General features: G+C 45.9%; 1 protein-coding gene across 1 annotated transcript in view; it reads left to right on the plus strand.

Moving 5' to 3' along the window:
* Positions 1–27: 27 nt before the first annotated feature.
* Positions 28–17467, plus strand: part of STAB2 (stabilin 2) — a gene marked incomplete at both ends in the record, with an annotated part of 93093 nt that continues 75653 nt past the window's right edge. The window contains 9 exon segments of the mRNA XM_079714889.1: positions 28–111; positions 409–471; positions 3094–3180; positions 4021–4107; positions 5800–5911; positions 8355–8535; positions 10510–10603; positions 11814–11972; positions 16650–16745. Coding sequence (XP_079571015.1) covers positions 28–111; positions 409–471; positions 3094–3180; positions 4021–4107; positions 5800–5911; positions 8355–8535; positions 10510–10603; positions 11814–11972; positions 16650–16745 — 963 coding nt within the window.

Below are 17467 nucleotides of genomic sequence, written 5' to 3' on the forward strand. Positions count from 1 at the left end.
CCCAGGAGACTGAAAGGCAGAGATTCCATGTTCAGCCTCGTTACTGCTAAGCTAATTGGAGAACAGGGACTTGAGCATGTGGCCAATGCTAGTACTACATCCCTGGCACAGGTGGGCAACTGCAGTGTCCCCTCAGTGGCAGGCACCGCTCTACACGGCCGAGGATCGACCAGAAGCCTGAGGCCTGTCGGAGCCTGAAAGAGGATGAGGAAGGGGCTGCTCTGAGCAGGCCCACTTCCTTCTCCCAAATTCCTTCTCTCTGGTGCGGAGGCAGTAGGGGCGGGGAGAGAGGCCGAGAGTGGTACACTAGTGGGACCCCTTCACAGGGAGGATGCATGAGGCCAGACACGTGACCTGCCCCTCCCTCTTACGGGGACACCTGTACTGACCTGCAGTCTTTCCTTCCAGGGCACCTGTGTGAGCTGTTCCCTGGTGTATTGGAGCAAATGCCCCGCCGACTCTGAGCCCACAGTGAGTGTGACAGCTTCAGGGAAGCACACATCACCCAAGCAACCCCACTGGTGTGGCTTCTCATCCTTTCCATCTTCCCCTCTTAAAAGATATTCATTCCAGCTGGGATAACATACGGTTAGCTCTTAGCCTGCTATATCTGGGGGGATGGTAGAAAGACAGCCCACAGATCTGTGTTTGAGTCCTTGCTCATTTATCCAAGGTAAGTTGCTTCACATATTTACTCTAATTTTCTTATCTGCAAATGGTAATAATAATATCAACAACACTAGCAGCAGCAAGATTAGCACAGATAAAACTCCAAGTGCAAATGCCTAAATCAAATAGCCACTCCGTAAATGTTCCCTCTCTACTTGCCCTATGAAATAAAATCCAGCGTTTGCGTAAGAGAGGCAAAGCTTTACCCTCACCCTCTTGCGCCAGGCCTGAGAATTAAGTTGACATAAGACAAATTAACAGGAGAAAAGCACAGGTTTTTACACATACATAAGAGCTTCCATAGGAGAGTGAAGACCTGGAGAAACAGCAAAACCCAAGTGTTTATATAGTATGTTGAGCAAAGACAGGTAACTGTGGAAAAGTAACTAAAATGTGAAATATATTTCACAATCTATACCTACATCAAATCATTATTACTATGTTGTACATCTTAAACTTATACAGGTGTTTTTGTTTTTTGTTTTTGTATCTGCTATTTTTCAAGTGCCTTTAGCACAAAATAATCCATATGCCAAAGTGGCACATTTGGGTGTGGCATGTTCTGTTACGCTTCATTTGTATCTGCTCTTCCCAAGCATCATTCTGGAGAGAAATACAAGAAATATCAAGAAAAATGACACCAGGACCGTCAAAACCTTGTCAAGCTTGATAGAATTCTGCACACATCTATTGAGGATTATAGATCTGGTTCAGGGAGCATAAAGATGAATAAGATACTGCTTTGTTTTGTTTTGGTCTTGAGAAGCTCTAATCTAAAAAGGAAAACAGATAATTTCTCTTGGCATAATTTATATGCCAAGTAAATACTCTACTGGTAGCAAAAGCAACGTGTTCTAAGGTAAAATTGGTGATAGAAATTCCTGCCTCCAAGTTCATGCTAAGAAAGAACTTCCCAACCAGCCAGTTCATTCCACACTAGAATAGATCGCTATTATAAAGAAGGTCATGAGTTTTTTTAACACCATCCTATTGTGGAGCATTTCATAAAGAAAAACATGAAAATTAAATAGGCACAGGTGTTCAGATATTTATTTTGCTCAGTGAAGCCATCACCCCTGAGTCCTGCAGGATGCTGTCTACCAGGGGATGTGGACAGGTAGAAGGGAAGAGGAAACTGTGGTGACTGGCATCCCAGTGAGTGCCGTGTGCCAGACATTGTTCTAAGTGCATCGTGCAGCAAACCTATGAGCGGGGCACGTTATAACCAGAGTGTAACCTGGGAACTAAGGCGAGGAAACATAAAAGCCCTCCCACAAGGTCACACAGCTGGTACACGCAGACCATGATCCTACATTGCCTCAGCCCAAGGAAGGAGGGAGAGAGGAAAGGAAAAAATGGGACACGTGGGTCAGAGCCAAGAGAACCCCTAAACTGCCCCTCCCAGGCTCCCATGGTCTATACTTGGCTAATTATCCTGACAACCAACAAGGGGGTTGAATGGTCCTTCCTCATCGACCTCAGAATTCCTTTAGACATTTAAGATTTTAGGATTTTACTGCCCATGGTTTTCACTGCTCTCTTCTTAAGTAGGAGCCTAAGATGAAGGAGTACCTCCATGTCAATTTTTATCTAACATAAAATTTGAGCCATGGACTAAATGCTCAGCACAAAACTTGAGATCAGCATTTTTGTCCTGTTTCACAGATTAGGCAGCTGAGGCTCACTAGACAGCGTGACTTGCCTCTGAGATCCTAAAGTTAGTAGGTGGTAAGATCCATTCTCTCGACCTGCCCCTTATCAGTGTTCTTAAGAAAAAGGATTTAACCTGTCCGGGCCTCAGTTTCCTCACCTATAAAAAAGGGATGAGAAATATCCACATGGAGTTGAAGATTGATGACCTCATACAGGCAATGTGTCTGACCCTAGTAGGTTCTCAATAAATGGTAGTTCTCCGTAATTCTGAGTGGGTATCAGAGGTTAGAGAATAGAAAGAAATCTGCCCCTATACCCCACAATTCCTAAGAGGAAAACTCAGACTCTCACTATTTTTTTGGTGGATCTTTGTACAAATTAGGAGGAAAGTCTCTAATTGCTCCAACATTTCTATATAGGAAGTGGTTAAGGATGGTTATTAATTGGAAGGGGAGGCTAAGCCACATCCTGGACACACAGGAACATGTTCCCTGATTGATTAACAATGTCTTCCAGGGCATGAGAAGGGACGGAAAGGTACCTATGCCCTGCGTCGTGCAAACCCTGGCCTGTATTCTTCCCACAAGGAAACAGAGGCTTAACAGGGTGACAGCTCTGCCTGGGCCGTGTGTGTGCTGTGTGCTCTAGCACTCTTTCCTAGCGCTGACAGTAAAACAGAAGTAGATTGTCTAGTGTCTGTAGAAGCTGAGTCAGGCCCAGAGGACCTCAAAATGCAGACTGCGATGCTCTTCCTCATTGGCTTTCTTCCAGACACTCTTCGTACGCAAATGTGTCTACACTGGCCGAATCAGGAGCCTGAAGACTGGCTGTGCCAGATACTGTAATGCCACTGTGAAGGTGAGGCTTGTGTGTGGCCGGGGCCCTTATCCAGGCCACCAAGGCCTGCACAGAAGCCCACAGGGCTGGGCAGCTCTTGGGCCCCAGGGTCTGTGAGTCACAGGTTGCCCTTGGGGCCTTGACCATGTCTTCTTGCAAAGGAAAGGAAGGGTAGAGTCCCCACATGGCGGCCAGGTCACCCCCTCCCTGCGTCCATTCATCCCATGGTTCCTATCGTGCTTACTATGGAGACCACACCCTTGACACCACCCTGCATGGCCCACCCTCTGCAGTGTCCCTGGCCTGTCTCTCACCCTCATTCCCACCTCGGCAGGTGTGACTTTGCCATTCCCTCCTGGAAGAATGTTCTTCCAGGTTTTCTTGGGACTGACTGATCTCTCAGGTCTCCATCCAACCCTCATCTCCTCTGTCACCGTCCGATCCACGGTGCCCCCGCCAACCTCCCCACACCTCCGCTCCCACCTGCCACCACTTGATAACGGCACTTGGATTTCCCGGCACTTACTGCTATCTGAAATCCTCTTTTTTTTTTTCTTCTAAAGTTATCGTCTCTTCCCTGACTAGATGGAACACGGGCTCCATGAGCCCAAGCCTTTATCTGGCTCTCACAGTGCCAGAGCCAAGCCAGCAGCCCGGGGTGGCCCTCAGGAGATTTGTGGTGAACAGGGGGCTGAGCACAAGCCACGCCATCATCTGCAAGAGAAAAAGTCATGCTCCTAAGGGTGGGGGGGGCTGATACTGTTTGTGATCGTAATGGAAATTAAAATGTATTGATATTTCCTTTGAGGAACTGGCACTCTGCTTGGGATTCCAAAAGGCAACACACATTTTGTTTCTCAGATACCAAAGTGCTGCAATGGCTTCTACGGGCCCGACTGCAACCAGTGTCCAGGAGGCTTCTCGAAGCCATGCTCCGGGAATGGGCAGGTGATCAAGACTGAGGCTTACTTTTTTACGAGTGCTGAGGTTGACCTGTGTTAAGTCGAAAAATAATTTTTAAAACCACTAAACCAAGAAATGATACTATGCCAGTCACTGTTCCCAGGGAGTAAAAGAAACAGATCAGTTGCTAAAAAAAGAGAGGGTGTCTGCAGGAGAAGGAATTTTGCCTGGGAGTGGCAGGGGGAAGGGTGTCCAGTGATGTCGCTTCTGCTTTCCTACTGCTGATGGCATGACTTTGAGCAACTCAGCAAGGCTCTCTGGACCCCAGTTTCCCAGCGTGGGAGATAGCAGGATTGGCCTGCATTGATCTCCAAGTTTTTTGGTTTTTTTGTGTGTGTGTGTGGTACGCGGGTCTCTCACTCCTGTGGCCTCTCCCGTTGCGGAGCACAGGCTCTGGACTCACAGGCTCAGCAGCCATGGCTCACGGGCCCAGCTGCTCCGCGGCATGTGGGATCCTCCCGGACCGGGGCACGAACCTGTGTCCCCTGCATCGGCAGGCGGACTCTCAACCACTGCGCAACCAGGGAAGCCCGATCTCCAAGTATTTTTAGGGCCGAGATTTTACTATTCTTAAGAAAAAAAAAAAAAAAGCACTGCCCAGTGAATGCTTTTTTTAAGATTTTTTTTTTTTTTTTTGGCTGCCTCGGGTCTTAGTTGCGACCCTCGGGATCTTCATTGCAGTGCGTGGGCTTCTCTCTAGCTGTGACGTGCAGGTTTTCTCTCTCTAGTTGTGGCACTCAGGCTCCCTGGCGCGTGGGCTCTAGTTTGTGGCACACAGGCTCTCTAGCTGAGGTGCGCAAGCTCCGTAGTTGTGGCGCGCAGGCTTAGTTGCCCCACCGCATGTGGGAACTTAGTTCCTGGACCAGGGATTGAACCCATATCCCCTGCATTGGAAGGCAGATTCTTTACCACTGGACCCCCAAGGAAGTCCTGAATGTTTAGCCCATCTGCAAAACCTATGAAATGTAAGAGCGAAAACTTAACTCATCTAGCGTGGAGGCCAGGGCTAAACATACAAAGGTAATAGTAGCTGTGGTTCATATGGGGAAATTATGGATCTGCACATATAAGAAATCCACATCGAAAATATGCCTCTTTCAAGGGGAAGAAAAAACTGCATGACCACCAAGTGGGGACACCACACAGGCCAGGGGAATAGGGTGAAGCAGCTACAAATTAACTACTGTACCTGGGTGGTCCCAGACCGAAGCCCAATTCTGATACGTGTCAGTCAGTTCAAATCTAACCTTGAAATAGCTGGGGAGATGAGGGGTAAAATGCTCTCACTGAAGGGAAAAACACTGCCGTTTGGAGTCACATAGCTGAGCATGTGAGCATCTGGAGAGAAAGGCCTGCCTTCATTCTGAAGGTTAGTGGTTTATCGGGCTGCCCCTTAAGCATTGCTTAGAGGTTCCATTTCACCACTGTGACACCCACCCCACCCCCAACCAAATGACTTCCTGTGAAGTTCTGAATCCTGGCTCGGGACACCCATATGTCACTGTCCTAGCTTCCTACCCAATACCCGCAACTCCACTTTCCACAGGGGGTCCCAAAGAGTCATTTCAAGCAGAATTGAATCTGAGTCAAAGAAGCAGGCCAGGAAACAAAAGCATCTGGGACTCCTTGTCGAGGGCGTGTCGTCCTGACAGCCAGGGGCCCTGCCTTTGTTTGCAGTGTGCCGACGGCCTCGACGGCAATGGGACATGCGTTTGCCAGGATGGCTTCCAGGGCTCCCAGTGTCAGTTCTGCTCGGACCCCAATAAATACGGACCTCGGTGTGACAAAAGTAAGTGTCGCTTCCTGAGCTGCCTTCTGCTCCCCACCTGGGGTCCCTGCAACACTGCAGTACAGTCCTGGTATCAGGTGCCCCTTGGCTTGGTGGATGCCCTTATCACAGGGTATTTCTTAAGCACTTGTGTCCCAAACAGTGCACATGCCAGATTGCTGGGCCCCACTAACAGAGCTTTGAGATAGGAGGCCTGGGTGGTACCTGAGGATTTGCATCTCTGACAAGTTCCCTGAGATGTCAACACTGCTGGCCCAAGACCACACTTTGAAAACCAGTCTTTTAGGGTTTCCCCACACACCTGAAGTGATCGTGGACTCCATATCAGAAAACAGACTCCCCATCTTTGAAGCAGTCCTCTTCCATCAGCTCCTCCCTTTGCTAAATGTGCGACCTTGGGTTAGTTACTACACCTCTCTAGACCTCAATTTCCTCATCTATAAAATGGGGATAATAATAGTAACTACCTCGTAAGGTTAGTACAAGTTATAAATGGAAAACACTTGCCTTAGAACAATGCCTAGCACCTAGTATGCACTACCAATATTATTATCTATTATTGTTGGTACTGTTGCTGTTATGCTAAGTTCAGTGATATAAATGTCCAGAAGCTCATAGAACATGTAGAGAGTTCCACAACACTAGGCATTGAAAAAAATGCAGTTATATAATCTTAGAAAACACATTATGTTCTTAAAAATAACACCATGTGAATATTTAAGTACATAGATAGAAATATACATCTATCTAAGCTAAGATTAGAACTTGATAGAAAAAAAATGAATAGATCAGAGCTTGCTGTGGAGTCAAACCAACCTGAAGTTAAAATCTTCACTCTGTAACTTACTGGCTCTATGACCTTGGAAAAAATCTCTCACTGAAGCTTAACTTCCCCATTTATAAAATGAAGACAATATTGGTACCCACTTCATAGGTTGTTGATTAAGTTAGATCATAATTTAGGACTTCAGCCCAGAGCATGCACCTAGCAAATAATCAATAAATGAAAACATTCTTATTACTAGCACTACTAACTCCACTCATCTGTTACAAAGCACACCACCCCTCTCCTCTCTTACCTTGTCTGATCTTCACGGCTACCTCTCAAGAAGGATGGGACACCAGAGCCCAGCAGATTTGTGGCTACTGATCCTAGTCTAATGCACTTTTTGCCAAATAAGGTTTCTGAGGGGAAAAAAAATAGGTGTTTATTCCAAAGCCTGTTGACATAGGCATTTTTATGAAGCTAATAGTCACGATGCCGAGGCCGGGGCAGCAGCGGTGGCTTCCTGCTCCAAAGCCTCTTGTCTAGGTCTGTTGCTGCCCACCGCCTCATGCAGGGGAGCTTCCTCTTCATTCTGGGGTCTTGTTCCTTGCTAACCAAGCCCTGACGTTCTTAAAAGTTTATGAAAAGTTTTCTTTATCTTAAACCTAGCTGTGCTTTGCCAGCCCTCACTGTGTTTCTCTTTCCTGGATGCTGGCTCCAAGCCCTGACACAAATCCCTTTCCCATCAGTCCCTTCTGGGGCAAAACCACAGATTCCTTCATTTCTGATCACATTCAAGCCCCCAAATCCTTGCCACCTGCCTTTGAGAGTCTCCAGAATGTTCTTTTCACTTCCACATGCAGAGGAGCCTGAGTCTGATACGCTGGCTCACGTTGCAACTTTTAAATACCTGTAATCAAAAGCAAAGTTAGCAGCTAAAGTTTAAGATGATAACAGACAGTGGAAATGCCAGTCGATATACTGATCTGCTGGTTACTCATAGTCACTAACGGAAATGGAATTTGAAGGTCTGAGTTCAAGTCCCTGTTTGGGAACTTGCCAGCAAGTCAGGCAATTTGTTTTACCTCTCTGGGCCTCAGTTTCCTCATCTGGAAAATGGGCATGGTAAAACTATTGATACCTATCTCCTGAGGCTGGTGACTATGAATGAGAGGGTTCAGGTTAAAGGCTGGCCCAATGCCTAGAGCAAGGTCAGTGTGCAAATATTGGACATGAGTTAGCATTGGTTTGCTGTGATGGAGGGTGAAGCGCAAATATGTAAGCCACACATCAGAGGCTGTGCCGGCAGGAGAAATCACTTCCAGAATGTCTTCAGGAAAAGGTGAGAAATTTCCAGACTAAACTCTCCTACCATGAAGTAGGTGAAAATTGAGCTCCTTGGCCTCTTTCACACCATCACAACCCACCCTCCCCCTGCACCCCACACACAGACACACAAAGCATCCTGAAGACCAAGCTCTTCTCACCGAGAGCTGTCCTGGCACACAAGAAAGACGCTGAGAAATAGCGTCTAGAACCTTCTGCGTCTCAGCCCCGGGTTCTGCACCTACAGGAGTGAGTGGGGGGTAAGGGGAGGGGATCCTGTCCTCCATGACCCATGTGCCCGTTGCTAAGCTTGTCCCCAAGCCCTGAATGGCCCTCTTCCTTCCCTTCCAGGGTGTCTGTGCAGTTTCGGAACGTGTGACAACAGAATTGACAGTGACGGCGCCTGTCTCCCCGGCACCTGCAGGGATGGCTCCGCCGGGAGATTCTGCCACAAGCCGACCTCAGCCTGCGGGCCCTACGTGCAGTTCTGTCACATCCATGCCACCTGCGAATACAGCAATGGGACAGCAAGGTCGGCCGGTCGGGGCGGGGGGCGTTGCCATCCTTAACGGCCCATGGCCACTGTGTTACCTGTAGACACACCCAACCCATATCTAAATTCTTCATAAACTAAGACCTGTTCTCTTCAGCTGCCAGCATGGCTTTTGTGGAGAAAACCTCAGACTGAGCTGGGTTCAAAGTCTGCAGCATTCCCTGCTTTGAAACTTACCAGCTGTGTGACCTTGGGCAGTTACTTAACCTATCTGAGCCTCACTTTTGTCATCAGTAAAATAAGGGTGATGTTGCCTACCTAGCAGGGCAGTTGTGGAGATTAGAAGAACTGAATGCCAAATCATCCAGCCCCAGGGCTAGTACCTCATAGGTGTTCAGTCATGGAAACTGCAATTATTACCGTCACTCATGTGAAGGAAATGAAGATTTGCCCACAAACTTTCCAACCCTTTAAAAATGCCTTTACTTCCTAAGGTCATTAATAACTACTCCCCTGTTAAAGGCATCTTACAAGAAATTGGATCGTTGGTCACTGGATCACCATTTGTTTTCTTAATGCTATCTAACATAGGAAGTGGGCTTGGGGGAACATGTCAGAGGAAATTTTCCTCTCTGGGAATATCTGGTTCAAAGGCAGTAACCATGCAAAAAATATCCCGGGAAATGCAGACAACATGTAGAATTCTTTGCCTTATTTTTGCAGCACTTTTCTTAATTTGTAATTACCTAATCATTTGCTTACCTGTTCGTGATCTATCTCCCCCACCAGTCTGCAGGAAGCATGGGGCAGAGACTGACTTTGCTCTTCTGTGGTGGTACAATAGAAATGCATCTTCCTAAGGAGTTAGTATATACATCAGTGCATAAGACGAAAGTCACAAGTCACCAAAATTGCCCTTAAAACCTCTTAAGGGAATTCCCTGGCAGTCCAGTGGCTAGGACTCGGCGCTCTCACTGCTGGGGCCTGGGTTCAATCCCTGGTCAGAAACTAAGATATTGCAAGCTGTGAGGCATGGCCAGAAAAAAATAAATAAACAATAAATAAATTTAAAAACCTCTAATCACCCACAGAGGATCATCAACATGGGTCTGTATTTACTATATAAACTTAGGTAAATCAGTGTTGAAACAGATCAATCTATTTCTTCCTTTGGGGACCACCTAAACTATTTAGTTCTTCTAGGATTCTTGATGCATGAAAAATAATTTTATTTAGAGTTTTGTGAAGCACATATGACTGAATCTGCAATAGTGACGTGGGCGTGTGATAGGTGTCCCAGCACCTATCACAGGGCACTCAGTAAATACTGGTTGACCAAACGAATGAATGAATGGTCCTATTTAATAGCTAAAGTTTCAAGGTGGAGCATTTTGAGAGGAGTGTCTGAGGGCACGATGGATCATGGAATCAGGCACCTGAGAATGTTGTGCTCTAAAAAAAAGAACATCTGAGACATCAGAGAAGGGAGAGAGGGGAGGTCTCACCTGATCGTCATGTTCAAGTCACTGAACTGTCACACAGAAGACAGCGTCGTTCTCTGCTGAACCAGAGGTAATGACTTGAGGAATAAAGAGACAGATTCCAGCCCCATAAGGACAGAAAAGCCGCCCAGTGTCGAGCCTGAGAAGGTGCAAGTGTGAGCAGGTGCCCTGCTGAACGCCCCATGTGCATTCACTCTATACCACAGCTTTATGAGGGAGATGTTAGACCCATTTTCCAGGTGAGGAAACAGTCTCCCAGAGGTTAAGGGACTCGCTCAGGGTCACACAACTGCTAAGAGGTGGGGCCTGGATACCCACCCAGGTGTATCTGACTGCAGACCCAGGAGTGCTGGTGGCCACCATGGTACATGGCTCCCCCGACAAGGGCAAAGGGTCAGGCCACCTGGCCGTGAACACATTCACCCCTGGCTGGCTGGTCTTCTTGGGGAGGGGTGGGATAGTTGGTGCTTATATTTCTAGGGCTGACTTTTGCGCTCACTCTTCTTTGCAGCTGTGTTTGCAAAGCAGGGTATGAAGGGGACGGAAGCCTCTGTTCAGAGATGGACCCTTGTTTGGGATTAACCCGAGGGGGCTGCAGCCGCAATGTGAGTGTTGGTCTTTATTTCCAAGCTGCCAGGTTTTTTAGAAAATGAGGGAAGACCTTCCAAAAGGCAGTGTCAGATGACTTCATTGCATGAGGCACATTTGCTTGAACCCTGCATTTTAAAGATGGTGCCAGGTACCTTCTGTGAGCCTCCACTTCCTAAGTCCACGTGTGCTGGGGGAGCCCCAGGTTCACATGTGCAGGGGTATTGGGCTTCTAAAAACACAGCCAAAGAATCAGATATTGATCATTAGTAATAAACTTCTGATTCAGACATTACAGCTTACAAGTGACTTTCATGTATGTGATCTCATTTGCTCTTCCCACCAACCCAATGAAGCAGATGTTGTTTATCCCCATTTTACTGATCAGGAAACTGAGGCTCAGAGACCTTAAGTGACTTGCCTTAAGTTCTGTTAGTGTCGGGGGTATAGCCGAAACTGACTGTTGCTTTCATTAATACCTTCTGAATATCACCACCACCACCCGGCCAAGGTCACCTTCCTTCCTTACCCACAGTTTAATAACTGTTCTCCCTGATGCTCCTCTTGGCTATAGCCACAGCCAGAGTGGATCAGATCATGTTTCCCCCTTGCTGAAATCCCGCGGGAACTTCCCCTGGCTCTGAGGATGAAATCAGATGCAAATGCCTTGCCCAACCCCCCAGACTGCGCTTGGGCAAGCCCCACCCACTCAGCCTCATCCGGACAACTTACCTTGCACCTCTTACTCTGTCCTTCAGCTTTCTGGTGTGGTCATCCTGAAAGGCCTGGAATTGGTACAGGTAGGAGCTTGGGCTAAAGCACCATACAGACCTGGGTTCATGCCTCTTTACAGCTGTGTGACCTTGGGCAAGTCACTTACCTCCTCTGAGCCTCAGTGTCCTTATCTGTAAAATAGAGATAATCACAGTACCTTCCTCAAGATGATGGCTTACACCTACAAAACATTCAGAACAATCCCTGGCTCTATAAATGGCAGTGACTTTAGTGACGGTGGCCATTAGCTGGCCAAAAACAAGCAAATTTGTTCTTGAAGTCATCTTATCTGTTCCATTGATCTTAATGCAAATGTGTGTTTTAATCATTTCCTTTGCACTCCATGTAAATATAAGCTTCTTCAATGTACCTCTGGAAATCCTTGCTTTGCACTTGGAATCTTGAGGCTGGACTGGGGTTTCAGAGGTTTTGCTGCTGCTTTTCCTCCTGTAGGCAGAATGCATCAAAACTGGCAGGGGAACCCACATCTGTGTATGCCATCAGGGATGGACGGGGGACGGAAGGGATTGCTCAGAGATCAACACCTGCCTGCTGCCCAGTGCTGGCAGCTGCCACCACAATGCAACCTGTTTGTACATCGGCCCCGGGCAGGTAGGTGTGGTGAGGTGGAGAGCAAAGAGGAAGCAGGATTCCTGGAGTAGACTGTTTTTTCCCCTAGACACAGAAGTACTTTGGCTAGAATTTACTGCAGCTCTTTAATCCTTTGTAGCAGTGGGAAAGGGTTAATTGTCGCAACAAACCTATGATGCAGGTACTATTTTTTTTCACCTTTTGATCCCATTTACCCTCACCACACCACACCCCACCCAGCCTCTGGCAACCACCAGTCTGTTCTCCATATCTATGAGCTTGGTTTTGTTTTGTTTTGTTTTAGATTCCACATATAAGTGAGATCATATGGCATTTGTCTTTTTCTTACCTATTTCACTTAGCATAATGCCCTCAAAGTCCATCCATTATGTTGCAGATGGCAAGATTTCATTCTTTCTTTGGCCAAATAATATTCTAATGTATACATACACCACATATTCTTTATCCATTCATCTGTTGAGGAGCAGTTTGGTTGCTTCCATGCCTTGACTATTGTAAATAATGCTGCAACGAACATGGGGGTGCATATACCTTTTTGAGTTAGTGTTTCCTTTTTTTTTTTTTCAGGTAGATACCCAGAAGTGGAATTGCTAGAACATATGGTAGTTCTATTTTTAGTATTTTTTTCTTTTTTTATCTTTTATTTTTTTTTTTGTGGTACGCGGGCCTCTCACTGTTGTGGCCTCTCCCATTGCGGAGCACAGGCTCCGGACGCGCAGGCTCAGCAGCCATGGCTCATGGGCCCAGCCGCTCCGCGGCATGTGGGATCTTCCCGGACTGGGGCACGAACCCGTCTCCCCTGCATCAGCAGGCAGACTCTCAACCACTGTGCCACCAAGGAAGCCCTATTTTTAGTTTTTTGAGGAACCGCCATAACAATATTCCACAGTGACTGCACCAATTTACATTCCCACCAACAGTGCACAAGGGTTCCCTTTTCTCCACTTCCTCACCAACACTTTATTATTTCTTGTCTTTATCTTACTGTGGTTTTGATTTGCATTCCTCTGATGATTAGTCATGTTGAGCATCTTTTCGTGTACCTGTTGGTTATCTGTATGTCTTCTTTGGAAAAATGTCCACTCAGATCTTCTGCCCATTTTTTTAATTGGATTGTTTGGTTTTTTGCTGTTGAGTTGTATGAGTTCTTTATATATTTTACATATTAACCCCTTATCAGATTATGACTTGTAAATATTTTCTCCCATTCCATAGGTTGCCTTTTCATTTTGTTGATGGTCGCCTTTGCCATATAGAAGCTTTTCAATTTGATGTAGTCCCATTTGCTTATTTTTACTTTTGTTGCCACCTAGGTACTATTATCATTCCATCTTATAAAAGAGGAAACTGAAACATGGAGAGGTTAAATACTTTGCTCATATCACACAGAAACCAAATTACTGTGTGAGATCCACACCCAGACAGTCTGACTCCAGAATTGCCCTCTTGGTCGCCACCCTTGACCACACTCTATTTCTCTATAACACTGTGTAATACTCTACAGTTTGTGGGTCACTTTCACTTAACCTCATTTAAGGGAGACAGAGGCAGAGAAAGCTACTTCTTAGGAATTAATCAGCCCCAGGGGAGGTAATGACAACGGTACTAGGACTGTAGCCATGAAAAAGTCCTAATCATGAAAGAACTCACTGCATTCTTATGTCTTGCCAAGCAAGTACCAACAATTCAATTAGTTTTTCACTCACCTGAGTTGCCACATCGCATTTGAGAAAGAAAAACAATTTCTTGGTATCAGTATCAGTTTGCTAAGGCTGCTGTAACACAGTATCACTAATTGGGTGTCATAGAACAACAAAAATGTATGCCTCACAGGATTGGAGGCTAGAGGTCCAGGATCAAGGTATCAGCAGGTTTGGTTCCTTCTAAGGGCTATGATGACGAATCTGTTCCATGCCTCTCTCCCAGCTCTGGGTGGTTCGCTGACAGGCTTTGGTGTTCCTTGGCTTATACACGCATCACCCTAATCTCTGCCTTCGTGTTCACATGGCATTCTCCCACGTGCATGTCTATGTCCAAATCTCCCCTTTTTATAAGGACACCAGTCATATTAGACTAGGAACCCACCCTACTCCAGTATCACCTCATCTTAACTAATTACATATTAACAATCCTTTTTCCAAATAAGGTTACATTCTGAGGTACTGGGGGTCAGGACTTCAACATATGAGTGGGGGGGTGGGATGGGGGGAGCACAGTTCAACCCATAAGAGTATCTATTCCCTTCTGCTCTATCATCCTTTCTGCAGACAAATTTGAAAAGCATTCTGATGGGGGAGATAGGGGAGGAGAAATGACTTTTTATAGTGTTACATAATAAAATAGGCCATATCTAGGACTGCCCTCAGTAGTGTTATTAGTTGGCTCGAAAACTTGTAGATATATTCCAAATAGGCACAAATCCTAACTACCATGAATTTTTATTTTAAAAGACAGACTATGTTTGGGTCAATATGTTAGGGCTGGGGGTGCAGGGACGTGCTACCCCAATACCAAGTACAGAAGGTTAAACACTCTTACTTACAAGGTCTTGCCCTCTCATGTAAAGTTGTATACATGTGCATATATAAGATACGCAATTGGGCTTCCCTGGTGGCGCGGTGGTTGAGAGTCCGCCTGCCGGTGCAGGGGACGCGGGCTCATGCCCCGGTCCAGGAAGATCCCACATGCCGCGGAGCGGCTGGGCCCGTGAGCCATGGCCGCTGAGCCTGCGCGTCCGGAGCCTGTGCTCCGCAACGGGAGAGGCCACAACAGTGAGAGGCCCGTACACTGCAAAAAAAAAAAAAAAAAAAAGCTACCCAGTTTACCTTATAAAGCATATATAGCAAATAATACTTATACCCTTAAAGATAAAAATTCATAAATAGGAGTTCTATTCCTTTCTTCCCACAACTTAATGGGGTACTTGTATCACCTCTGGATGTATCCACTCTCTAGACCAGTCCCTCAATAGCCCTTCACCAATCAAACGTTCCTACTTTCCCACCTCTGTTTATTTTTCTGACATGTACCCTCAGCTTTCATGGACTCCCCACTCCTCCCACCCTCTCCCAAGGTCCAGCCATGCCCCACTTCCCAGAAGAGACTTCCCAGCTCATCCTCCCTCCTCTGAAGAGCAGTGGTCCTCATCACAGAAGCATCTCATGTGCCAGTTCATCCATAAGACTTACAGCATCTCTTGTTTTCCAGTTAAGATTGGACTATTCTTATTTATGTTGTATGCTTTATCTTCCTCTCTTTAGTGAAAGCAGCTTTGAGGTTCATTGCTGGTTCCATAAGGTCACTCAATACCTGTGTTCGTTATCTGTTGAAGAGATTACTCCTGTTTAAATTATAGGGGTTTTTTAATTTTTATTTATTTATTTATTTATTATTTTTGGCTGCGTTGGGTCTTTGTTGCTGCTCGTGGGCTTTCTCTAGTTGTGGCGGGTGGGGGCTACTCTTTGTTGGGGTGCGTGGGCTTCTCACTGTGGTGGCTTCTCTTGTTGTGGAGCACGGGCTCTAGACATGTGGGCTTCAGTAGTTGTGGCATGCAGGCTCAGTAGTTGTGGCTCGCGGGCTCTAGAGCGCAGGCTCAGTAGTTGTGGCGCACGGGCTTAGTTGCTCCGCAGCATGTGGGATCTTCCCAGACCAGGGCTCGAACCCATGTCCGCTGCACTGGCAGGAGGATTCTTAACCACTGCGCCACCAGGGAAGCCCCCTAAATTATGTTTTAAACTTCAAGGTAATGTTTAATAATGGAAGACATTTGGGAAAGTAAAAGAGGGGAGAAAAATGAAAACCATTCACAGCACTCCCACAATCACCATTTGTGTGCTGATGTATCTTTTCTTTCTGGTCTTCTTAATGCACAGGTTTATATTTTTCTCTACCTTGTTGCGATCCACTGCAGTTTTGTTTGGTTCCTATTCTGTACTTAGCACAGACATTCCCCCATTTTATCATACAACCCACCACTATCATCATCATCATCATATTTAATAGCTGCAAGATCAGCGCCATTGCTTCTGTGGTGTAGTTTGTATACTACACAAAGTACCCAGCCTATGGGGCAAACAGGGGCTGAAACCCAGCCTGCACCCTGCTCACCAAGGTATATACCCGGGTGTGGACCTAAAGCTTCCCAGAGGAAGGGGGCACTTTTTTGTTGCATGATGAAACTGTCTACCTGCTGAGCCACTAGCCATGGGTTGTCCATGTAGAGGTGGTACTTTACTCAGATTTGCCTGCTCAGAGGGAATGCCTGTTCTAAATTACACAACGTGCCTTCCCGACTAGCAGTGGCCATGTGCATGGATCTCCACCAAGTGGATGCTCCATGACTTCCTTAATCTTTCCCTCTTAGATGGAGGGGCCAATTTTTCCACTGTGATGCTCTTTAGGATCTAAGTTCTCCCTGAGACAAATCTCCATATGGCCCCTCTAGGGTAATGAATTCAAAAAGCACCAAAGGACTATCAGACTGGGAAATGTAATGTAGAATGTGGAGGCCAATAGCTCCGGAATCTGAAGTGTAATAAACGAAAGACATTAATGGTGTTCTCTAAAAGAGCCAAACAGTGATGGTTTCCATACTTCATTTTGTGGTACAGTGTGAGAGCAGGGCATGGAAGGCAATTGTTTTCAATAATCCCTTTGACTTTGCTCTTGGAATTACAGAATGAGTGTGAATGCAAGAAAGGATTTCGAGGCAATGGGATTGACTGTGAACCAGTAACTTCCTGCTTGGAACAAACTGGGAAATGTCATCCACTGGTGAGTTACTTGATTTTTTTCATTAATACTTAAAAAAATTCCTTGAGAAAGAAGAAGGTTGGGTTATTTTTTATCTGGGCCCAGTAATGAACAAAATCTCTCTTACTCCCAGAGGGAGTTCCCTAAGCAGAATGTAATTATTGCAACTTTCACTCCATTCTAAAGCTTGGAAGAACCAACATACAATTGCCAGATAAGATTACCGGTTAAATCTGAATTTCTAATAAATGACAAATAATCCTCCAGCACAAACATGACCCAAATGTTAGATAGGACAAATTTAACCAAAAAATTATTCATAACTTATCTAAAATTCGTACTTGGTATTTTTATTTGCTAAATCTGGCAATTCTAAATCACCAGGATAATTTAAAGGGTAACTAGACTCCCATTTTGAATGTCATAACAAAGTTTTACCCAAATTATTAGTGAAAATGCCCATTCAAGGGTAGGTTGAGGCTTGTTCCTAAATTATGGAAGAGCAGGCAAAGATGTTAGAGCTGGTCGTGTTCATGTTTTTAAGAGAACATCACTAAGCACCCAGCATCAGAACCAATGAAGACGACACCTTAGTCACAGTGCTTTTGCTTGCAAGTAACAGAATCCACACAAATCAGCTTAAGCTAAAAAGGAATTTGTTGGACGTATGCCGCCAGGGTAGCTCCATAGTCAGGAATTCCAAAACTTCCCAAGAGCTCAGAATCAAGATCAAGGCAGCTTCT

This window comes from Hyperoodon ampullatus, assembly GCF_949752795.1.
Source record: "Hyperoodon ampullatus genome assembly, chromosome: 11".
In the NCBI taxonomy this organism is placed as follows: domain Eukaryota; kingdom Metazoa; phylum Chordata; class Mammalia; order Artiodactyla; family Ziphiidae; genus Hyperoodon; species Hyperoodon ampullatus.